This window comes from Panthera leo, chromosome F3 (genome assembly GCF_018350215.1).
Source record: "Panthera leo isolate Ple1 chromosome F3, P.leo_Ple1_pat1.1, whole genome shotgun sequence".
Classification (NCBI taxonomy): domain Eukaryota; kingdom Metazoa; phylum Chordata; class Mammalia; order Carnivora; family Felidae; genus Panthera; species Panthera leo.
The window spans coordinates 33,490,524-33,514,828 of NC_056696.1; the positions used below are offsets into that span (position 1 = coordinate 33,490,524).

Genomic DNA, 24,305 nt, shown 5'->3' on the forward strand with positions numbered 1-24,305 from the left:
TCAGATCATCAGGCTGTCCTTGTTGGCCAGGAACACTGCCAGTGCTATAGCAATCATTACCATCAGCATCGAGAGCCATTGGCCACATTGCCTCTGTGAGGAGGGAAGGGGAGAAAGAGAAAGAGGCCATGGGTTGTTTGGAGAAGATACAGACAAAAATAATCTTCCTTCTTCCCATTCCAGCCCCGTGGAAAACCTTGGGTCAGTAGAGGAGAAAAAGCTTTTTATATCATTATTTCTCTCACTTGCTCACTTCTTTGGGATAAGACCACTTTACTGCTGGTCACTGGTCCCTAAGCCCAGGATCACTGGCCTAGGGAACCATACCCAGCAAGGGCCAGATACTTAAATACTGGTTAGAGTAATCAAGGATGGAAAATAACTTAGCAACACTATATTATTCTCTATTCATATTCTGTAGTACTTTTGCTCTCCTTACTCTTTTTTTTTTCTTCTCTCCTTACTCTTGCCACTAGCTCATAATAGGCTAAAAGAACACCATTTCATACTTTAGCTAATAGTAGGCCTCTTCCTTTAGGCTCAAGAGTTCCATGAAAATTAGGCTTGGTTGCATGAGCAAGTGTTTCCCGACAGTTGTTATACTCAAGTATATAAACCAAGCTGAATGGAATGGGCTGGCCCAACGTTGGCACGGGTTGATGAATGATCTGCAAGATTTGACTAAAGGAGGACCTGTCCCACCATCATCCAGGGCGATATGGGAGGATAGACCCTCTTACTCTGGGAAGCGGCCGTGGGCTCTGGTTCAGCTCTTCTCGACAGTGCTGCAGCTTACGCAGGCAGGAGAGATACTCGTCACTGAGGTTGTCTAACTCCAAATGCAGTTCTCTGCACTGGGGGGAGAATACCACCAACATCATCACTACCAGTTCCTTCTGGGATAGAGCGCAGGTCGGGGAGAAGGCCCTATGTGAGTTACCCCTTCATTCATTTGGAATTTTTACCACCATCCTCCCTTCCCAGCCTTTGCTCAGAGATTTCAGTTTATCTTCTGGCTGCCTTACTTAGTTTGCCTGGAACGTGTTCATCTAAATGATTGATTGTAATGCATATGATAATACTATCTATTATACACGTTAGTGCTTTCATGTGATTGTGTGTGTGCAAGTGCTTTGTAAATGCGGACACCAAAAAATGAAGTTCTTATAGCACAAAAGACCTGGGAATGATCTTAGTACTGGTGAAGAAGCATCTTCAACAGGACCTAGTTGAGTTGCATGTGAATACTCTGGGAATATGTAGGTTTCTAAGTATGTAGATGGGAAGAGTTTGTTACTTAAAAGACACTATATAAAGTTTTAAGATAACTCTATGTAGGACAAAGTTTGAGGAGTTAATATGTTTATTAAGTGTGTTTTAGTTTAGGCTGACTTTATAAAAGGTAACTATTTAATAAAACCTTGCATAATGGTTGGTATAAATGAAGAAGGAAAAAGATGGACAAGTTAGCCTAAAAGCAAAGTGAATACCTGCTGGCATCCAATCACAATTTAAACTTTGAAATCTCTGCTCCCTGGCTGCCTCCCAGCAGTTTTCCCTACCATTGTGGTATGAGCCCCTCACTACCTTGAGGTCACGTTCTCACCTCCTTTTCCTTGGCCTGGAGCTGCAAAGTCTTCTTTTGCAGCTGGTCTCTGAAATCCCGTTCTTTCTCCTTCCCTGTACCCTCAGGTTCCACTTCCTTATGGGAGGGCTTTGGACTCCACACAGGCAAAGCCTGATCTAAAAAAGCAGCCAGATTCTCAGTGATAGTGCGGTCCACGCCTCTGAGGAAGGGCCCTATCACTGAGAGAAGTCTGGAGTGAGGGGAAGGGAGGGGAGAGAACAAGAGAGGTCCTGTCCCTGACTAGACTGCATGGAGTAGAATTTTCTGACTTTCTCCCATTGGGACCCTGCTCAGCCTTGACACAGCTGGAATTTGAGCCGCATGAGGGCAAGGTTGGCCTCTTACTTTTCTTTGTATCCCCAGTCCCGTTTAGTGGCAGATATTTCTAGAGAATACTTACTAGTCCAATTTCTTTTGTTGTACTTCTGGTAGGTTTGCTGGATACTTCCAATAGAACTAACCCCTTTCCCCTTCTGTCCTTATTTCAAAGTCAATGAGAATGGCTGTCATATCATAGAATTCACCTTCATGTGGTTAAAAGTGGTTTCTGAGCCACGCAGAAGTCTTAGTGTTGGTGAAGAGGGCACTGAACTAGGAGTCAGAAATTCTGGATTGTTGTCTTAGCTGCGTCCTTAATTTTGATGACCATAGATTTTCATTTTCTTGCTTGTGCTATGTGGGTATAATACTTTCTGCCTTATATTTTACGTGGTGATTGTGATGAGAAAACAAAAGACCACTTGGAGTGCATACATGAGGAACTTTTGCCCCCCACCCTCAGATACATGATGCATTCTTCTCAGGGAGTTAAGGCAGCAGACTCTTGAGGGCTAAGAGTGAGGTGACTGTTGCATGCAGCATGGTGTGGAGGTGTGGACTTGGGATGTGATTTGGAAAGTCAAATGTAAAAATTGACATTAAATCCTGAGTTCAAAATCAGTTTATTGAAATGTTCAACACAGACATGTTTTCAGAGAGAGTAGAAATTCTTTTCACAGTTTATGTACCTCTCAGGATAGGAGGCTAACTAGTTAAAGTGTTCTCAAAGCCAATGATCAGTCCTTAAAAAGCTCGGCTAGATCCCTGACCTCACAGACTCCTAGAACTGCATGGGACTCCAAGAGGTCATGTAGTCCATTCCTCTGCCTCTAGGCAGGCAAGGAAAGACCAGTATCTTAGAATTTGTGGAAGTAAATTTGCTGACCTTTCTTTGTTAAGAGTTTCTCCTGTTCTTGAAGCTGTAAGGATTGATTCTGAAGCAGACCTGTGGGAAGACACAAGGAACTTGTCTGTATATTGACTGTAAACAATGTTTTCAGAACTTTGCTACAAACCTTAATTATTCAAGATGTTCCTATCTGTTATTGGCTGAATTGTGCTCCCCCAAATTCATAGGGGGAGAGTCCTAACTCCTAGTACCTCAGAATGTGACCGTATTTGGAGACAGGTTCTTTACAGAGATAATCAAGAATTTTAGGACATCAGAGTGGGCCCTAATCTCTTATGACTGGTGTCCTTGTAAGAAGGGGACATTTCAAAGACATGCATAGATAGAAGACATATGAAGAAACATAGGGCGAAGAAGGCCATCTACAAGCCAGGGAGAGTGGCCTGGAACAGATCTATCCTCAAAGCCCTCAGAAGGAACCAGCCCTGGCAACACTTTGACCTTGGACCTCTAGCCTCCAGAACAAAATAAATTTCTGTTTTTTAAGTCACACAGTGTGTGGTATTTTGTTGTGAATACACTGTCCTTATGTCTCTTCCTTCAATGTCTTTACCTTTAAGTCTCTGCTTAAATGTTACCTTAGAAGACTTTCCCAGATGACCCTGTATGAAATAGCAACTGTTTTCCCTTTAAGCTGCTTTATTTTTCTCCCTAGCAGTTATTACTGCCTGACACATACTTACTTGTTGGTAGAAGCTCCATACTTTATTATAGAGCTTAGAGTGTAAGCTTCATTAGGGAAGGAGCTGTGTCAGTTCTCTTCAGCACTGTGTCCTCAGTGTGTATGTCTAAAGTGCCTGGTGCTTAGTAGGGACTCAGTAGATATGTACTGAATAAATAAAAGCATGGTGTTGAAGTGATTCCTGGTCCATTCAGCTCCTGCCCTGTAGGCATTCGGCATCTACTGCTGGTTGCCTTTCTCTGTTAATACTAATTACACAAAACATCTCTGTTGGGGTAGCAGAGGTTAAGGCGGTGGGCAGCCAGCAGAGCTATTAACTGAATCAGGTTCTCTAGCTTTTCAGCAATGGCCTACTTTTCTTCTGAAAAGTCCTTTTTCCTCTTTGGCCCCAACAGGTAGTTTTGAAGTGGACTGAGGCATAAGTAGTGTGAGCTGATTTTCTGAACCATTCCTAGTGACAGAAGTCTATATGACATACTCATGTACATAATAAGTTACAATATATCAAATAACTGGCTTAGAAAACCCATTTTTTAACATCAAAATTGAGGGAAATGGCAATTCTGGGGGAAATTCAGGTGGTTGTCATTGGCATGGAAGGAGAAAAGTAGAGAAGAAAAGACCAGGCTAATACTAACTTGCGAAGAGCTATGTAAATGACCTCTCACTTCCCAAGAAGGTCTGAAAATGCACAAAGGTAAAGGACATGTCCAAGACCGGGCCCCAAAGCCCTTTGTGCGGCAGGAGCACCAAAGAGCCAGCTGTGCTGCTTGAGGATCTGGAAAGGGAACTTACTCTGCAGCTGCTGTACTTTGGCCGCCAGGGCGAGTTTCTCCTCCTCTGACCTCTTCAGTTGATCTGGAAATGAAATAATGCAAACCGAAATAGACGAAACTAAGACTTCATGAACCTGACACCCGAGAATGGGACCTAGTAGTAGGCCTCTGATGTGTGTCAAGTGGAAATTGCTCTTTCTTCTACTTGTCCTAGTTCTGAGACGGGTAAACCAGATCCCAAGTGCCTTGGACTTCATCAGCATCGACAACGTCAGGTTGAATTAAGAGTTGTATTTGCACACGATTTGGTCCTCTCAGCTGACACAGAGGCTGTGATGGGAAACCTTCACGGCGCCTTGTGTTTCAACTGACCTTTCCCTTTTGAATTAGAAATGCAGCCTTGGCACGTGTGACTGAAGTAGGAGTGCTGCAACGTGGCTCAGGGGATGGGCCGGAAAAGCAGGCTGATAACTACAAGATCCGCTAGTGCAGTGCGATTCATTTTCAGTCTTGGATGATTAAAACAGCCTTGCCTGTCCCTCCGGGTCAAATGAAATCACAAAGCCAACCAAAGACTGAAGCCGCCTTCTCTACCCAGCTTCCTTTCTTGGGCTCACTTGGGCTCACTGAGCCAGAGGCCTCTGAGGAGAAGGGTACCTTGTAGGTGCTGTGTATCCGAGCTGTACAGGTCTCTGTCCCCCTGCAGGTGTTCAATCTTGGCCTGCAGTTCCTGGTGCTCATTCTCCAGAAGTCTCAGAGCCTGGTTCATCTGTAAGTCTCTACTGTCTGCTCCCTGTAAGGAGGAGGAGGGGCCGACACAGAAGCCGGTCAGTGCTGGGGTGGAGGATGGGAACAGATTCCATGGAAGAGGAAAACTAGAATTTTAGAGATAGGAGTATTAGGAAAATGGGAAAATTGGGATTTTTAGTGCTTCCTTTGCTATGTTCCTCACATTTAAACGATGCATTAGACTTTACTATTCAAAGGGACTCATTTGAGTAATACCCAAATTGAAGAACACCCATCACTTTTCTAGGTGTCTTCACATTGTCTTTACTTCTCATTCTAACACTGTCAACTTTTTTTTCTGTGGTAGGGTCATTTTTCTCGAAGAATTAAGGTTAAAAAGAAAAAGACCTTCATGGGGAGCCTGGGTGGCTCAGTTGGTTAAGAGTCCAACTTTGGCTCTGGTCATGATCTCACGGTTCACGAGTTTGAGCCCTGTGTCAGACTCTGCTGACAGTGCGGAGCCTGGAGCCTGCTTCAGACTCTAGATCTCCCTCTCTCTCTGCCCCTTCCCTGCTCGTGCTCTCTCTCTCTCTCTCTCTCAAAAATAAGTAAACATTAAAAAAAAAAAAAAAAACCTTTAAAAAAGAAAAAGATCTTCATCAGAGTTGCCTTGTAGGTGACAGGAGGAAGAAACCACAAATGTGGAGATGTGGCTGTAGTGCACTGACTAGCTGGGTTCACACCTTCAGTAAGACTAACGTGACCTGTCTTATTAGTTTGGCTGCTCAGGTTTCTGCTTCAGTAAAATTATAAAGGTAAATTATAAAAAAATTATTTTAAGTTTATTTATTTATTTTGAGAGAGAGCACAAGCAGGGGAGGGGCAGAGAGAGGGAGAGACAGAATCCCAAGCAGGCTCTGCACCATCAGTGCAGAGCCTGATGCAGGGCTCAAACTCACCAACTGTGAGATCATGACCTGGGCAGAGATCAAGAGTCGGCTTAACCGACTGCACCACCCAGGTACCCCTATAAAGGTAAATTTTTGATGTGGGTCTTCAAAATTTCAAACCAAATTTGTTTGTAAGTAAACAAATTGTATGGATTACCTGACTTGATCCTCCTAAAATCCCAACAAGCAATGGAGGTACTATTATTAGCCTCCTTTTGGAGGTGAGGAAACTGAGGCTCAGGAGATTAGTTAAAAGTTTACAAGGTAACACAGGCTGGAAATGATGGAACCCTTGAGAATGCCAAGGGTCTCCTGTAATTGCTTAAAAATTACACTGGCGGGATGTTAGTTAATACTCAACCTGTAAGTAAGTTAGTGACCTTTGTTCCGAACTGGATGCTTTGCTGGGATGGGGTGCAGAGAGTGGGCTGACAGTAGGCTGATGAATATTCCAGTCCAGCCCTTTGCATTTGGTTGGTGTCATTCAGTGAACACTTGGTTCATTTGCATCAGCAGTGCAGACATCCTTGCTGAGCTCAGAGTTAGATTTCAGGGCCCCAGCAGTGAGTCAGGTCCAAAGTGGCCACTGAGTGAGGAACTGAAAGCCAGATGCTCTCAGCTGCCTTTGGAACCCCCTGTCTCACTAGCAGCTTCTCTCCTCACTGCTGTCACTGCCCCCATAAACCCTGCCTCTTCTCCCCACGTCCCAACCCCAGGGCCTGCTACCTGCAGTTTGGACTGAAGCACATGGAGTTGGCTCTCCAGCTCTCTGTGCTGGGTCCCCAGGCTCTTCCAGTCTTCCTTCAGAGCTTCGTACTGGCTCCTCCACTCTTCACACTTCTGCTCAGCCAGAGCCAGGGACCGCTGGCGGGTGGGGGGTCAGACAAGAGGAACAAGGGGAGGGTGCCTTGGGGGTTCCCGGGAGTTCTGCAGGTGTCTCCCATGCTGCCCAGAGGCTCCCCCTTCCCCCCCACCCCGGGGTCCCAGCCTCAAGATTACACAGCATGCCCACACCTGCGCGCTCTGCAGTTGCTGCTCTGCGCTCATTTTCTCCTCCAGCACTTTCTGCAGTGACTCCTTGGCTTTCTGCTCGTAGCTGTTTTTCTGGTCTTCCATCTCCAGTAACACCTTTTTCATTCCCCAAGGGGAGTATTTCTGTAAATTTGATGCAATTCAACAAAACATATTGAGCTGTGTGCTGAGCCCTGAGATGGGATAGAGAAATGAAAAGAATTGGGTCCTTGCCCCCCAGAGCAGAGATACCAGTAATCTGATGGACCTTCTTCCAGGCTGGAGGGGAGCAGGGAGAGGGTCCCAGGTGATGAGGGAAGTAAGCAGGGGTAACAAACAGTGTCCTGGCATGGTGAGCATCCCCTCGGCCTTCCAGGGGTGTTTCAAATTCAACATTTCCAAAGCAAAATCATCTTTCTCAACCTCCTTTCTCCTGGGTTTCTTATCTCAGTGACCAACATCATCACCTGCTCAGTCTCCCAGGACTGAGACCTGGGAGTCATCCTTGATTTCTCTCTTTCTCCCAGTAATCAGTTGTTCCTTGAGCTTTGTCAAATCAAACTCTTTAACAGCTCATATCTGTCTCTGTCTCTTCTCTGTACTTCCTGTCACCTCCTTAGTTGTGACTCTATGGGTCAATGCAATATTTTCTCCATCTTCAACCTTGTAGCTGATCGTGTCACTCCCTGTTTAAATCTCTCAGTGACTAAGGATCAGGTCCAAATTCCTTGGCATGGCTCCCACATGTAGCTCAGACTTTGATTCTATGCTGCTTCTACCCAAGCTGAATTGCTTGCAGATCCCCTAACCACTGTGCTTTTGGGCCTCTGCCTTTGTCCATATAGTTTATGCCTAGAGGTCCTTACCTACCCTTTTCACCTGGTTAACCTCTACTCATGCTCAAGGTTCAGTTCAAGAATCATGTAAGGTCTGATAAATCTTGACCAATCACCCCTATCCCCCAACTCATTATGAGTTAGGTAGCTTTTCTTTGGGTTCATGTAGTATCCCTTGTATGTCTCTATCTTCCCACACTATTGATTCATTTTTCTCCCTCATGGGATTGTAAATACCTTCAGGTTAGAGAGCAAGCTTTTTTTTTTTAATGCTTCTTTATTATTATAATTTTAAGTGTTTAAATGTTTATTTTTGAGAGAGAGAAAGAGAGAGAGAGAGAGAGAGAGAGAGAGAGAGCAAGCAAGAGCACAAGTGGGGGTGGGGCAGAGAGAGAAGGAGACTCAGAATTTGAAGTAGGCTCCAGGCTCTGAGCTGTTAGCACAGAGCTCAACATGGGGCTCAAGCCCATGAAACACGAGATCATGACCTGAGCTGAAGTGGGATGCTTAACCTACTGAGCCACCCAGGCGCCCCACCCCCCCTTTTCAAATGTCTGTAGTTTCAGAGATCTGAACAATCCCCAACACTCTCAATGTTTTTAAATTAATACATTTTCATTAAAAAAAAAAATTGGCTTCAGGATTTAAGAAAAGAGCAACTTTACAAATTCACTTAGGGTCTTGCCCTCCCCATCCCTTTCATCTTTTTGCCCTGTGATTCTGGGGAAGGCAGGAAGCTTTTACTGTCAATTCTGGGTTACCCCACTGTGTAAACAGCAGTCCAGATCATGCAAATTTAGGGATCCATACGAAGTCATTTCCATTTAGTTTTGGGACCATCTGAAAATTTGATTTAAATGTGAGTGGGTCTTATGTTCTTGGAATTTCCATTAGAAGCCAGATCCAGGAGCCACTGGCTGAAGTCATACATGGGTATGTCCCAGTTAGTGGACTTAACCATGCTGGCCAGCTTTACCCACTCCCCCACCCCTCACCCCTGCTGAAAATCAAGAGACTGGCATTCTGGATTATATGTTGGTATTTTATGAGCTGGGTTGACATTATTTAGTTCATAAGAGTCTGACAAAACAGGCCATACTGAAAAAATAAAAGTTGTGGGTCAGCAAACCTGGTTATAAACTCTGTTCCCCCACAAGACCCCAACCATCCATCGTATCTCCCCAACTCCACATGCTTCACCTCATTCTCTTATCTGACCCCTCACCACTTGTCATTTCTATCTCTTGTAATCCCAGATCAGGTCAATGCAGAGTTTAGTGAAGATGGGTAACAATGCCATAGAAAAGCCAAGAGTCATAGCCTTTTACTTTCTCCCAGGGATTGCTACTAGACAAAAGTTGCCCGTGGAATGGAAACCATTTTGTAAGGCTTTATTATAATATCCAACACTTCTGTTCAAAGATTGGGACCTGTGAAGGTCTATCTGGGTGGTGTGAATCTTTACCTCTCCTTACAGTTCCAGGTATTCCTAAGGTTTCCCTGGAGCTGGCAAAGTACTTGATTTGGGGGTTCCTTCTCAGGGTACAAAGGGAAGGACACTAGGAAAAAGGGAGTAGAGGGTGGATTGGGGACCAAAATGAAAATGGCAAAGCCAGAACTGGGTGAGTAGGAATGGGTACATTCATCTTTGTTGGGTGTACATTCATCTTTCTAGAGCATAGGATTGAGGTTCAAGCATTCTCCTTTAATTCTAGATTCCTGGGCTGGAAATGTCCTCCAGAATGCTTACCTGGGTACAGGTGTACAGCTGGTTTTCTAAAGATCTCAGTTTGCACTTCAATTTGTCTTCATTAAGCTGGCCCTGGAGCAAATGGGATGACTTAATTAGTCTGGGCCAAAATATAGCATGCAAAGAGTTTTCTTCTGTTTTCCCAGCTTACTGCCTAGAACATGGTCTGTGCTCAAGCAATGTTTGTGGAACTGAACTCTTTCAGGAGGTAGGGAGGAGGAAGGATGTCAAAGGATGTTTAGGTAGAAGATCTTTTCTTCTGTCTCTGGAATAGGAGAAGGAGGAATCGGACTGGCCCCAAGTCTTCTCTGTATCTTGAGGTCCTCTATCCAATGGCTCAAGGTATGATAATAGTTCACTTGAAGGAAATCTTCTAAGCTCTTCTTTTCTTTCCTCATTACCTCTCTCTCCTGTCTGTCTAGGCACTTCTGTATTCCTCACCCCCTCAGTTGTGTACAGGATCTTTACTTCTAAAGTATAGGCCAGTAAGACCAAAAGGGTCTCCACATTCCCTTCCTTACCTCCATCATGGGCTGAATTGTGTCCCCCTTTGCTCTCCCCACCCTCAGATTTATACATTAACATCCTAACTCCCAGCGCCTCAGAATGTGACTGTATTTGGAGATAGGATCTTTAAAGAGATAATGAATTTAAAATGAGGTTGTTAGGGTGGGCCCTAATCCACTATGACTGGTATCCTCATAAGAAGAGAACAGAGCACTATGTGAAGAAGACACAGGAGAAGACCGTCATCTCAAGCCAAGGAGAGAGGCCTCAGGAGAAACCAACCCTGTCAATACCTTGATTTTAGACTTCTAGCTTCCAGAATTGTGAGAAAATAAATTTCTTTTGGTTAAGCCATACAGACTGTGGTATTTTGTTATAGCAGCCCTAACAAACTAATGCCTCCCCTCCTTGCCTCCTTCCTTCCCCTAACACACACACACATACACACACACACACACACACACACTGGACTCAAGATGAGAAATTCTTTAAGAAAGCAGGACATGGAGGAGAGAGATCAAGTGAGGCAGGGTATGTGTATGTGGGGGGTGGTGGTGGTGATTAAAGGGCTTCCCAGAAAGTCACACGTAAGTAGGGTCAGTTGCATGACATTTTGGACATTCCAAGAGGGATGCTAATCTCAAGGATGGGAGTGGGGAAAGGCAGGCAGGAAGAGCCTTATCTGTTTCTCAATTTTTCAGTATTTTAGCTGAGTAGCTAACAACCTCCTTGCTGCTTTGTTCTTTCCCCCACCTGTAGTTGTCTCTTTTTACCACCGCGGGGTTTTGTTCTTCCAGGCCTGAGTCTGACCTAAGTTTGTGAGAGGATCGGGAGAGAGGAGGGTGTGGGTCTCTAGCAATAACCAGTTTTCATATCCTTTTTCTGGCTTTTTTTCCCAGTAGGCTTTGCTGGACACTTGGGAGGTCTAGAAATTACATTTCTCTTCTGGCCTGAGATGCCATGGCCCTTCTCAGGTGGCTTGGGTGTTTGGAACCCTCATAACATTTCCCGTCTGTAATGGCCTGGGTGCAGAGGAGGGGACTCTGTTTTGAGGTCTGTCCCCTTCTGAGTTTCAGGGCACCTGGGGAGGGCGCAGGAAGTGGTATCTCACAGCTCCTGTTTTGATCTTGTTTGGCTGATTCTTCTAACCCTGGGAGCCAGGGGGCGCCCCCACCCTTTCTGCTTCCTGTATTACTCAGCTGGGCCTTGCAAAAGCAAAAGGCTTTGCCAAAAATAATTTTTCAAAGTGTCTCCTGCTATTAATGTTTTTCATAATGTCTCGTGTGAGAGCTGAGAGTCTAGGATTTGGCATCTACAGTAACCACAGGGCTTTGGGACAGATAAAAGAGATGGACAAAGACTTCCATTGTTCTGGGCTTTGGAGTAACTGGTAAAAGGGCTGCATTCCCCTGAGTGTCCTGTTCATTGTCAGTCCACAGGTCCTGAAATCAACTCCTTCTGCACCCCCATTTCCTGGTTCAGATCTCTGCATTTTCCTGTGCCTAAACTCTTGCCACGGCAGAATGTAATCAAGCCCACCGAGTTTAAGGTTTATCTTGCTGTAGTTTGGGAAGAAAACGAACAAGCCCAAAACATTACATCCTTACATTTCCCCCCATATACTCCCATCTTTGGGTAGCTCCTCTCTCCTTCCTTACTGTGGTTTTAATTCAATGTTTTGCCTCTTCCAACTGCTTTTGTATTTTAGCCGTACCCCAGATTACTTTTCCATTCACAATGCAATAAAAGACAATTCAGGATAGCCCCTTCAGTGGGGATGAAGGGCCACCCAAGTCTGGGGATTGAAAAAAATCTCTTGTCCACAGCTCCACCTTCCCAGACTCCCTGAGGCAGGGAAGAAAGTTGTAGCCAAGTTGTTGCAAATGGGGCATGTAGTTTCCTGGTCTGAGCCCCAGCTACCCCAACTGAAACCCAGTGGTACAGTATGTGGGAAGAAGCACCCTTTACAGGCCTACTGTGGACCTTTTTTTGGCAGTCGCCCCCCCTGCCAGGAGCCCAGGGCTCAGAGAGCACGGGACCCCCAATTGGAAAAGGGAGCAAGGTGGAGGCCGTACACACCTGGTGCTGGTCCGAGGGCTTCAGCTCCTGCTTCTGCTTCGCTTTCCCCGGCCTCTGATCTGTTCTCCAGAAACACTACCGCCACACCGCAGAAGCGCCAACCCACAGCTCATCTGTGCTCTAGCAGAGGTTGCTTAGGGCTTGCAGCCAATCCCCCGCTGTGCTGTCATCTCAAGATCTCGTTTCCACTTTGCAGAACTTAGAACCCAACTGTGCCCCACTCTTGTTTTCGTATTGCCCAATACTGAGAGCCTGCTTTCTCGACCGCCCGAACCATCTCCCCTCTGAAGGTTGGACCTAGCTTGGGAGTATCAGCAGTGCCCCAGGCCCCACCACATCCAGTAGGCCCAGACTTAGCTTGGAGGTAGAAACAATGGAGGGAGCTCCTTCTTGGGGTTCTCGCAGGGTTTGCCGTGGGCTGCCCTGCATGTGAAACTGGGAGATTCAAATCATGGAGGCCAAATGGAAAAAATAAAAGGTCTGAACTGGGTTGAATGTCAAAGTCCCCGTTTGGGTCACATTCTTCCAGTTGGTTTTCCCAAATACCACAGTCTGGAGCTGTTCTTTCATCCAGGCTGAGGTCTCCATGGCAGGGGTAGAGGGCTGGATGATTTTGTTTTGAGGGAAGCAAGAGCCCTTAACTGACAAATCTGACTATTTTTGTTAAAAACAGGAAGCTGGGGTGCCAGTGGGGGGGAGGGAGAAAAGAAGCGTGGGTATGCAGAGGGGTGGGAAGAAGGGAGGGAGAAAACCACAACCAAAGGAGCTTCTGCTCGCCTGCCCTGCCCAGCGTGGAGTGAAACTGCCCGCAGAGGTGCCCTGAGAAGTGTGTCCCGTCCTCACTGAGCTCCAATGACTCAGGCTCTGATTGCACCTCAGGGCCTAGGATGTCACCAGAGATTTCGCCGCTTCCACACCCACCTGGAGCCCAGGTCCTCACTATTGTCAGAGACCATTTCAAAGCACAGATCGGATCATTCATTCTCAGCTCAGTTCCGCAACTATTTCAGCCTGTGTGCTGCCGAAGAGAGCACAACTCCACGGCCCCTGACTGAGCTGCTTGTGAAGATGGGCGGAATCTTGCTAAGTGCAGGACTTTCAACCCAGATGCAGTGCCCTCCCAGTGCTACCTGCTGACCGCCTGGAGCAGCGTTTCTCACATGGGTAGCATGTGTTCTCACGGATCTGTGACACATATGCTTTTCCTTTAGGAAGGAGTCTCTGTGTTATTTACGTTTGACATACCCCATCAGTGGAAAAAGTTTAAGCTTCATAATTCCAGAGTCTTCGGAACTCCTCTGACATGATCTCTTCATTTCAGCCAAACTCAGCTGCACCCAATTGCTTGTTACACAGAGGCCTTATAATCATTCCGATTGCTTTGCCTTAAATCCCCTTTCCTTTCTGCTTTTTCTTCCCCATCATCATTCCTACGTCTGCAACTGGTAGACTATGCATCCTTCCAGGCTCAGCTAAAATGGTCCCTTTCCTTTGGATCCTACCCTGTTCCACCTCAGGCAGAAAAATTGCCTCCTTCTCCTTCCTCTGTGTCACTTTGTAGAAACCCCTGTTATGGCTTTTCCACACTGTATTCGTGTTGTTTACTACGCATCTCTCTCTTCCTGGCTGATACGTGAGCTCCTCAAGAGCAAGAACCCTACTTTTTGTCCCTGGAGCACAGGGCTCAGCACATAGTTGAAACTTAATCAAATGTCTGTTGAATAAATGAGATGATCTCAAATTAGTTCAGCACCGGAAACCACCTGGCATGCACAGCTGTCTGTCTCAGGCTTCTGCTCTGCTGATGCAAACGACCTTCCTTAACCACCAGGAGCCCCAAAACACAGACACTTAAATCCTGGTACAATGATATATAAGGAAGGAGGACCGAGCTTAGGAAGCTTCTTTTACATCACTGTAAACTTCTCAGTTTTGTTGTACACTGTCCCATCCCATCTTTCTGTCTAAATAACAAACCATCTATGCTGTAGGGTTAGATGTCCACGGAGGCTTGTGAGTGTGTACATTCTCTTTGTACTTGGTGCCTTATGCCCCAGTGGCATAGCTCCCTGAACATAATATAGTCTAGGGGGTTTCCATGTGGTGTCTGAGGACCCCTGGGAATCCCTAAGACCTTTTCACTGGTTCTACGAGGGCTTCCCTCTTCCAGCTACATATCTGTGTGAGGCTGGATTTTCCTTTTCTACGCCTCAATGAAAACAATGTATTGCAACAGATGGAATGCAGAAGAAAATATGTGAATCTAGCTGTCTTCTGTTCAGACTCTAAAAAGATTTGCAAAAGTATAAAACAATGCTATTTCTCTTACTATTTTTTCAAAAAATGTACTTATCTTTCATAAAAATATGTAATTTAGATTCACACGCAATGGGTTTACTATTTTTATTTTAAAATTTATACATATTTTGAGATTCCTATTTTTATTTCTAATATAGTAAATCTCAATATGCTAAATAGAAACAGTTCTTTGGGGTTTTCAATAAACTTTTTAAAGAGTATAAAGCAATCTTGAGATTGAGACCCATATCGTGCCTCTGGGTCTTTCCTATGCTGTATTTCCATCCCAGAATATAGTTCCCACTTCCACATTTGTCTGGAAAATACTTATGTAACTATAAATATTCCCTGGTTCTCCTATTCTCTGGATTCATTCCTTCCTTCTTGTGTGCTATTATATCCTGAAAAACGTTTATTTCTGATATCTCTGCATTGTTTAGGCATCTGTCTCCCTGACAAAACCACAAGCTCTCTAAAAGCAGGAACCCTGACTAATTAATCTTTTATTTCCAGTGCTCAGTACAGAAAACACGGTCTATGAATATTTGTTGAACAAATGGACTAAAATAAGGAGATCTGAATTTTAGTTTCAGTTCTGCCTGTAACTAGTGATGTGACTTTGGGCAAGTCACTTGACCTCTCTGACACTCAGTTTCCTCATTGGTAAAATGAGAAAACTTAGACTATGTGATATCTAAGGTCCTATCTCACTTTGACATTGATGTCTAAGCTGAATCGTGGGTGCATGATGGCTTGGCATTAATATTGGTGTGAATCCCGTATAAAAATAGTTGACATTTACCACAGTTAGTAATAGCAACTGTATTGGGATCTTCCTCCTTTTCATCCAACATATTAAAAAATGGGAATTCTTTCCAATTTTGGTTCTGGGTCTTCCCTGGGTATGGAGCAGCATCACCCCAGCTAATGACCGTGGATTTAGCTGAGCTCTCCCATGTATGTAATATCTTTGCCCTTTAGACCTCAGCACCCCCCCCAACCCCCCCACCTTGCCTCTTCAGTAGTGAGAAAACCCCTTATCTTGCTGGGGTGATGTGGAAAGAAGAATGAGATGGGCACCCATAGAAGCCCATGAGCTTTGTTCAAACAAAGATTTCATTCCCTTACCTTCCAAGAGCTGTCAGAGGCCCTTATCAGGGTGGACAGTAGGTCTTGGAGAATCACCATTTTCTGTTTTAGAACCAGTTCCCTTTGGAGGGCCTCCTGGGGGGGAAAATGCAAGAAGGTAAGATTAACCTGGAGGAAGGAGTAGATGGGTGGAGGAACTGAAGAGAGAGTTCACATGTTACTTACTTTGAGGTACTCAGAAAGCTGGATGATTTCCTAGAGAGAAAGAAAAAGGGTATTCAGGAAGACTCTAGGGGTGCTTGAGCCCCACCTCAGACTCTACATTGACAGTGTGGCGCCTGCATGGGGTTCTCTCTCTCTCCCTCTCTCTCTGCCCCTCCCCCACTCATGCTTTTTCTCTCTCTCTCTCTCTCAAAATAAATAAACTTAAAAAAAAAAGAGGGGTGTCTGGGTGGCTCAGTCAGTTAAGTGTCCAACTCTTGATCTTGGCTCAGGTCATGATCTCTCGGTTCATGGGATTGTGCTCTCATTGAGCTCTGTCCTGATAGCATGGAGCCTGCTTGGGATTCTCTTTCTCTGACCCTTTCCTGATTGTGCTCTCCCTCTCTCCCAAAATAAACAAATAAGCTTTAAAAAAAAAATTAAAAAAAAAAAAAAAAAAAAAAGAAGGAAGACTCTAGGTTCCCTGAAATCCTGGAACATGGAACCAGAGCCAGGACTGGTTCATGTCAAGTAAATTTCTTCCTTGGCTCAGAGTCCCTCCAGGCCCCTGTCCCTTTGCTTATCCAGGAAGAAGGTGTCCCTCCATCCCAGCTGTATTTACCATAGAATTCCAGAATGTCAGAACTTGGAAGAGCTGGGATATCATCTGAGTCAACCCCTTCAAAGTGAGGATTTTCTTACCTTATCTAGAACTGCAACTCCATAACTGGGAAGAGAAGAAATAGAATAAAATGACAATGGATCAAAGAAAAAAAAGCACATCAGGAGGCAGTGGGTCGATTCCTTCTCTGATCTCTTCTGAAGAGCCAGTAGGGTAGGGAAGGTCTTTCTCTCAGTTAAGGTGGTCATGGAAGTTCATCATGCTCCTTCTCCACACACTGGGTGAGGGTTCAAGCAGAGCTTATCAGAGTGGAATGGATGGGATGTAAGGAAGCTGGGGTCACATGGAAGTACTCACTTGGTTTGCTGACTGGCATCATTCTTAATTGTTGGCTGGGCTTCTTCTGCCTTTGTCTGAGTGCCTGAGCAATGGAGGATAAGGTGATTCAGAACCCATGGAGGAGCAAGTGGGAAGGGAGAGGCCTCTCCACTGCCAGCAAGCTGAGCCTGCTGTGGCAAGGTTTTATGCAGGCTCCAGTGAGGGAGGGAGGCTCAGCTCTTACCACGGTGGTGTGTGGGTGGCTTCTTGATGGGAGAGTCCTGTGGTGAAAGGCCCCCAGCCTGGGAGGAGAGGTGAGCCAGATCCCTCTGGGTGCTTGAGGAAGGGTGACGCTGGGTTGGAAAGGCCTCAGAGCTGGTTCCTGACACCTGGAAAGCAAGTAGGGGATGCTGAAAGCCTAGAGCTTCTTACAGCGTGATTCTCCAGCAGATTGCAGAAAGATGAACCAGTGATCAAGTTTCAGATCCAGAAAGCCAAAGTAGCCCATTCCAACCTTCAAAACTACAAAATTGTCCCTGCTCCTGCCCTCTCTTGTCCTGGTTGGTGGGTATGGTTCTCCACAGACCACGCAAATGGGGAGCTGGGCTTGTCTCTACTTACTTTCTCTAGAATCCCTGATCTACCTTGTTTGGTTTTAGCCACTTACACTGCCAGTATGGTGATGTGGAAAGAGGACTGGTCTTAGAGTGAGGGGGTCTGGGTTAGATCCTGCCTTTTCTACCAGGTCTTGGTCTCCTGTTTGTGTATGAGTGTGTGTAATGTGGATGATCTCCCAGGCCATTTCCATATTGGAGAGGTGGCTTCCTTCCTCTCAGTAGTAGCCGGAATACCACTGAGGTTTTGTGTGAAGAGACGTTAGAGCAGGGAGGTATGGGGAAGAGTGTGGTAGTAGCCATCACAATCTAGTCTGCTCTTTTTTTTCTTTTTAAGTATATTTATTTATTTTTGAGAGAGAGAGAAAGCATGAGCGGGGGAGGGGCAGAGAGAGAGGGAGAGAGAGAATCCCAAGCAGGCTCTGCACCGTCAGTGTGGAGCCTGATGCGGGGCTTGATCTCATGAACCATGAGACCATGACCTGAGCTGAAGTCGGACACAACTGACTAAGCTACCCAGATGCCCCTCTAGTCTGCTCTTTTTGTATTTTCTTTATGCAAACTCAAAAATTCTAGGATTGTAACAGAACACTAAAAGGCTAAGAAATGCCTATAGTATCCAACCATGCAGACTGACTCAATCTCAGTAAAACCTTAAATAACCGTTAGGCATAGGTAAAGTTTTTTAGTTAAATGTGTTTTCGTTCTTTTTCTCCTTAAAAAAAATTTTTTTTAAACAAAAAGCTTTCAGAAACCTCTTGCCTTAGAAAGTACACAGTTGGTTTTATTTTACAATTGGGCTCAAGGATCATTTTTGTGAACAGCACCTTCTATTGTGGCTAACAGATCCACTGGTTAAGAAACCCTGAATGAACTTCTATTCGGTACGGAACCAGGCCAGGCACTTCCAGGGAATACGATGGACCCATCCCTGCTGTCAACATGCTCAGAACATGGATAGGAAGACACAGATGGTTTGCTGGCTGAGATCATCTCGGCACACCCTGATTTTTGCCAGCACTGCTCCTTCCCAGGCCAGAATGATGGGTGCTCTAAGTATTATTACACAATCTTAGAGGATTTATAACCTCATAAGGACCACAGAGAGCAGAGGTGGCCTGGAGAAGCCAGAGAAAGCTTACTGGACCACACAAGACCTTTACTGAGTGAATTTAGTACAAATGGAATGGTCCAAGTGAAAGAGAAAATGTAGGTGGGTGCAACAGGAGGTGTGTGTGTGTGTGTGTGTGTGTGTGTTTCTGAGAGGGGGCATCAAGAAGATGGGCCTGTGTCCCTGGCATACAGTAAGCATATACAGTAAATATTTGTGGAATGCTGGATGAATGAATGCTGTGAAAGATAGGTATAGATTGCCTAAATTTGAACTGATAACTAGGAATTAGCAATGGACTTACTTTCTAAATTATTTTTTCTTCCCTAAAAGGCAAATGCAAAACAAAAAAATAGCTAAGCAAACAAAGACCCAAACAATAAAAGTTTCTGAATGAGTAAGTGGCTAAGGGGGACTGCTATATGACTAGGGAAGAAGGAACTTAATTTCAATCGCTTTTTAGTGACCTTGAGCCCACCCACGTGCCTGCCACCCTCCAGAGCAGTGTGTCCCTTGACATGACCCACCTGCCTCTGGGGGGAGGAGGAGATCCTGCTGGCCCAAGACAAGGGCTCCTTGAGGTCAGTTGGCTGGCCTGGCCTCCTCGAGGGACCGTGCTCCTTGGCCCTGGGGCTCTGTGTCTTGCCTTTCTCCTCCACCTGCAGGTTCCTCCTCCTGAAGAACTCCTGTTGTCGTGCTCTCTGGAGCTGCTCTCTCTGCTGGGTCCTCAGCGCCTTCCCCACCTGGCGGCAAGTGGTCACATTGGGGCGGCAACGGCGGCTTTCACGGGTCTCTTGCCGGCGCTCACACTTGGCCTCATAGCTCTCGGCCCACCGGGCCAAGCCAGGGGAAGGCCTGGGGTCCAGGCTGATCATGATGACCTCCTGAGCACCTGTTGTGCTTGGCTTCCAGTTCCTGGAATAGCTGCCTGGGTCTGCCAAATGCCAAGAGGGAGGAGAAGGGGAGGGGTCAGGAGATGGGCAGAAAAAATGACTATCTCCCAGGACCAGGGGGTAGAAATAGCACAGCATCCCATGCATGTAGGTTGAAAACTGAGGAGGTGATGGTGTCGAACTGGGAATCAGGACTCCCGGGTTCAGGCTCCATACTAATTATGGAGCTTTCCATACTGCTTCCCTCTGGCCTATGTTTCTCCCTCTGCAAAGTGGAAAGATCTCTCTGGCTGCCACTTCTTCCTTGACCTTCCTTGATCTCACCCTGCCTCTAAGTCAGGAATAATTGATAAAATTGTCATGTGTGTATAGCCTTTTGGATAGCAGCTAGGGATGTGTTCATTTTCCAGAGACTTCTAGAGAACCAGGTAAATTGGCTCTTGTTCTTCAATCTAAAAGAAAAGCATCTTTACTGTTCTCTTGGCCCAAGTTGTTGCTAAATAGGTGAGTGACTCTCGTCAAGGCCTGGAGGGATAACCAGACCCCCCCCCCCCAAGGTGTGGCCAGTCCTGTGACCAGCACCCACTGCTATCTTTTTGGCCCTTAATGACTGGCTTCTGAGCCTGGTCCTGGGCATGGTTTAGGAGGGAAAGCTCACCCTAATTTCTCCAGTCATGAAGTACTGACATTGGTCCACTGACATCCACTTCCGGCCCAGGACTGGGCTCTGACCCTCAGGAGCAGATCAACTCAAACCAGTATCAGCTGAGTACCTGCCATCTGTCCAGTGTTGACTGAAACCCATTTCAGAGCTTCCAGCTCAATAGCCCTCCAAGCTGAAGGTTCCATGTTTTAGAATCTCCTCTCTGTTAGGGCTAAGTATGCCGCCAGGTCAGCTCTCCTTGGCCCAAACAGAGATTGTGCCATCAAAACTAGCAACTACACGAATTACACCTCAATGAGGCTATTACAAACAAAAATGAAACAAAGGCAAACAGTGTCAACAAGTCCACAGGGAACCAGGCTTGGTGAAGAAGCCACACTTGTTGCCCCTTTACATGGTCCTACCTGCTATTCACAGAACCCCCAACTCTAACTCCTTCTTCCTTCTCTGTGCCCTTTTCTCTCTTTCCTACCCTCCCTCACCTACCTTCTGCAAATTAGTTTATTTTCCTAGAACCCTCTCTGGTAACTTGGCTGAGTTGGGGCCGGACTTGGCTGAGCTGGTCCTGAGAGCTGGAAATTCTGCGCCCTGCCTCCACTGATGCTGGAGTTAGCCCAGTGGTTGATGAAGGAAGAGGGACTCCTTCTGCAGCTTCTCCTCTGTGTCCTGCAACTTCACTACCCACAACCCGAGAACCCAGTTCCTGGAGAGGTCAGAGAGGACATCTCAGCTTCATCGACCAGCAGGCAGTACCAGCTCTGGCCCCTTGATTTTATTTATAGACCAAACAGACTCAACAGGTAGCAGACTCTCTGTCCTTTTATTGGAACTTTCCTGCCCATCTGGCTCGGTCCAGAATTCTCTGCAGGATCCTTGCTCTCTCTCGGATCATACCACTTGTTCCCTGGGGTCACTCATGGGTGGGGCGGTCTCACTCCAGGAGAGTGGTCTTACAAGGTCAAACCTGGCATGCTGTCAAATGCCTGCCTCTCCAGGCTTGGAGGGGCATCCTCCGGCTGTGGGCAGTTGCAGACCCTAGGCAGGACTGTGAGGCTGTCAGTGCTTGTTCTCTCGTCCCACCCCTGGGTGGCTTTTCTCTTTAGGCTTTTCTTCTCGTTCCTACTCTGTAGGTGTTCCCTGACTTTCCACCTGCTTCCTCTGTTATCTAAAACCTTAGAACAGTAGCCAAAAGGCTCACTCATTTTAAGTTATACATGACTGAATGGATAATGTACAGGTGAACTCCATGTCCAGAATCTATGCCTGTGGTATAGGAAGGTATTCTGCCTTTGATGGGGGAGGCAGAGAACCCTGGCTCTGGACTCAGGCCGTGTGGATTCATATCCTGGCTCTGCCACCCACTACCCCTGTGCTTTTGGACAAACTATTATACATCTCTAAGTCTTAGTCTTTTCATTTATAAAATGGGGCCGCAGCCTCCCTTGTAAGGTCATAAGAATTAAAGAGAAAATGCACATTAAGCATCTGGCACATAACGCACAATAAATGTTAGCTTTTTACAATACTAAAGTGGGATGATTATTACCCCTTTCTTGCTGATCTTAGCTATTAAAGACTCACTCAGTGCTGTAAGACCAACGCCTCCAGCTAGACTAGCACTGCAGGACCAAGAGAATGCCTCATCCTTCCGTCTCCCACCCTCTTCTCTTTGAAGGAGTGCTGTTTACCACATGGAGGGGATGCTGGCCTCGGGTTGAAATCATATTTACTGCTCTGGTTCCTCTGACCTCTGCGTGTGGGCTACAAGGCAAAAGGGCTTCTCTGTGGTCTGGACACAAGTGCCATCGCAATTAGGCCCAGCAGAAAGGCAAAGAAGAGGCGGGGTAAAGAATCGGTGTCCAGCGTGCCTGCATCCCGCCATTAAAACGTGGGCCGCTAGGTCCCCTCCCTGTAATCCACAGGCTTTGTAGAGGAGGCAAAGCCTGTGATTATGGAGAATCCTCCCACCTTCCTGCCATGAGGAGGAAAGGGCTGCGGGGGAGGAGACGGAGCCTGAGGTAAGGTCTTCCCCCGGACTCTGCCAGGCTGTCCACACCAGTGGGCCACTTCGCTTAAAAATACGGCTGCCTCACTCTGCTTCCTGAGGGGCAGACGCTGGGATGCGTTACTCCAGCAGGGAGTTGCAGTAGAAATGGCTCCTTAGAGAAGGGAGCATTCCCAGACCCCCAGGCCCATACACCCGGGAGGATTAGGTGCGCACAGCTGAATGGAATCATATCCAGCTTTCTGGGATGTTTTGACTATTCTGATTTGCTTAAACACAAGAAGCCATGTGGGACGGCTGACTGACAGGGATAGGCTGTAGAAAAAAAGGGAACTGGTCCCTGTGTGGTTCAAAGAAAGGTCACTGGGCCACTGCCCAGGGTTTCTGGCATCTGTGGGGTGTCCCTTGGCAGTATGACAAGTCCCACTGGAGCTTGGGGAGGAGGTGGTATGGCTGAGGGCATCCTGCCTCAGGGAGAGGTCAGGGTGGTGCCCTCACCTGACAGGGGTTTGTTGCTGCCTTTCCAAGTCTCTGCTCCTACTTCCTGCTTGTGTGTGCAATGAATGGCTTCCTGCCCGGGTCTGACCGCCCTAGTGCAGAGATCCTAATGCGAGGTGAGAAGGCAAGGGCCTGCACCTACGTGCTCTAATGGCAGCTTGTTGTCTGGGGGGGACTCCTGCTTTGAAGGGAACTGTAAAAGTTCATTTAATTCATGCCCATCACTGGGCAGCCGGGACCCTAAGTCATTTGACTCACTCCTAATCTAATCTAATGGATGGAGCAGAGGAGCAACAAAAGCCGTACCCTTGTGGTGTGGCTTGTGCCCTCAGGAGCCAGTGCAGGATGCTTTCTTGCTTACCCACCCCCCCCCCAACACTCTTCAACTAATCCATCTGCTTCTGCGTCTCCCCCTTCAGCCGAGGGAAGCTTCAATGACAGATCACCTTCTTCCCCACCCCAGAGTTGGAGGTCCCCAACCTGGACACAAAAGCATCCTCCTTCTCAGTTACCTTGGGTCCCAGGCTCCAAACCAAGCAGCTCAAGAAAGCATTCCAGCTGCTGGGCAGATCTTGGCTGTGGTCTCAGATGGGGCAAGGCAGCAGCTGGGTCAAGTGCAAGCTGTCAGTCCATGGCCCTGGGCCCCCTTAGCATTTTCCTTCTTCGTACTGTCTTTCTTTCTGCACAGCAGCCTTGCTGAAACAGGAAACAGACAAAGCCACAATGCTTGCTCACCCCAGTTCCTCTCTCTTGCTCTCTGGCACAATCTGAGTGGGCCCCTGAGCCCTTGAGGCCTATGGGGCTGAGCACAGGAGCTCCTCCCATCTTTGGGCACCCCTGCCACCCTTTTTCTTGCTAGTGGGTCAGTGTGAGCTCTCAGTTGGTTTCAAATCAAGATCCCTTTCCAGAAGTAGACAAGGATGGGACTCTGGGTCACGTGCAAACCTTGCAGTTTCGATGAGGGGGAAGATGCCTTTTTGGCCTAGATGTTCCCAGGATAGGTTTGCATGTGTATCAGGTAGCTCTCCGTGTAAGGATTTTCTCTTTCCTCTGGTTACCTCTTCCCAATCCTAGAGAGTTGTAAAGAGTTTCTGCTTTTCTGGGGGCACCTGGGTGGCTCAGTTGGTTAAGCATCTGACTCTTGGTTTCGACTCAGGTCATGATCTCACAGGTCATGGGTTCGAGCCCTGTGTCGGGCTCTGTGTTGACAGCGTGGAGACTGCTTGGATTCTCTGTCTCCCTCTCTCTCTCTCTGCCCCTCCCCTGCTTATGCTCTCTCTTTCAAAATAAATAAATAAAAAACTTAAAAAAAAAAAAAGTTTCTGCTCTTCTGAAGTACTTGGCGTCTTTTTCAGAATTCAGGAATGAAGCCAGCTCTGAATCTGCTCCTTTCTGAAGCAATGAGGATGTAAAAAGGTGAGGGATGTGTGGGCTGGGGAACGGCAGGACAAATAGCAGACAGAATCTCATAAAAAGTTCCAACCAGGGGTGCCTGGGTGGCTCAGTCGGTTGAGCGTCCGACTTCGGCTCAGGTCATGATCTCACAGTTCGTGGGTTCGAGCCCGGCATCGGGCTTTGTGCTGACCGCTTGCTCAGAGCCTGGAGCCTGCTTCGGATTCTGTGTCTCCTTCTCTCTCTGCCCCTCCTCCGCTTATGCTTTGTCTCACTCTGTTTCTCAAAAATAAATAAATAAAAAATAAAAGTTTCCAATCAACTAGGAAATTTGGGCAAAAACTAAAAAGAACTGATCTGTGTGCATTAAAAAGAACTATTACAGGGGTGCCTGGTGGCTTGGTTGGTGAAGTGTCTGACTCTTG

General features: G+C 46.7%; 2 protein-coding genes across 3 annotated transcripts in view; one reads left to right on the top strand and one right to left on the bottom strand.

The window, feature by feature from the left end:
- TRAF3IP3 (TRAF3 interacting protein 3) lies at positions 1–23,271 on the bottom strand. Of its 2 annotated transcripts, XM_042925917.1 has the most exons (16): positions 23,001–23,271; positions 18,956–19,362; positions 16,948–17,092; positions 16,743–16,806; positions 16,466–16,490; positions 15,788–15,817; positions 15,602–15,697; positions 9,590–9,661; positions 7,007–7,147; positions 6,719–6,856; positions 4,971–5,106; positions 4,333–4,395; positions 2,832–2,891; positions 1,607–1,743; positions 741–854; positions 1–93 (listed from the first exon to the last, which is right to left on the bottom strand). In XM_042925917.1, the coding sequence occupies exons 2-16, from the start codon at positions 19,301–19,303 to the stop codon at positions 1–3; spliced, it is 1,662 nt and encodes a 553-aa protein (XP_042781851.1). In that variant the 5' UTR covers positions 19,304–19,362; positions 23,001–23,271. The 2 variants fall into 2 exon arrangements, with proteins under 2 accessions (XP_042781851.1, XP_042781852.1); XM_042925918.1 differs by lacking the exons at positions 1–93; positions 1,607–1,743 and having other exon boundaries at positions 776–854.
- Positions 1–24,305, top strand: part of LAMB3 (laminin subunit beta 3) — a 163,138-nt gene that overhangs the window by 2,297 nt on the left and 136,536 nt on the right. The window lies entirely within an intron of this gene.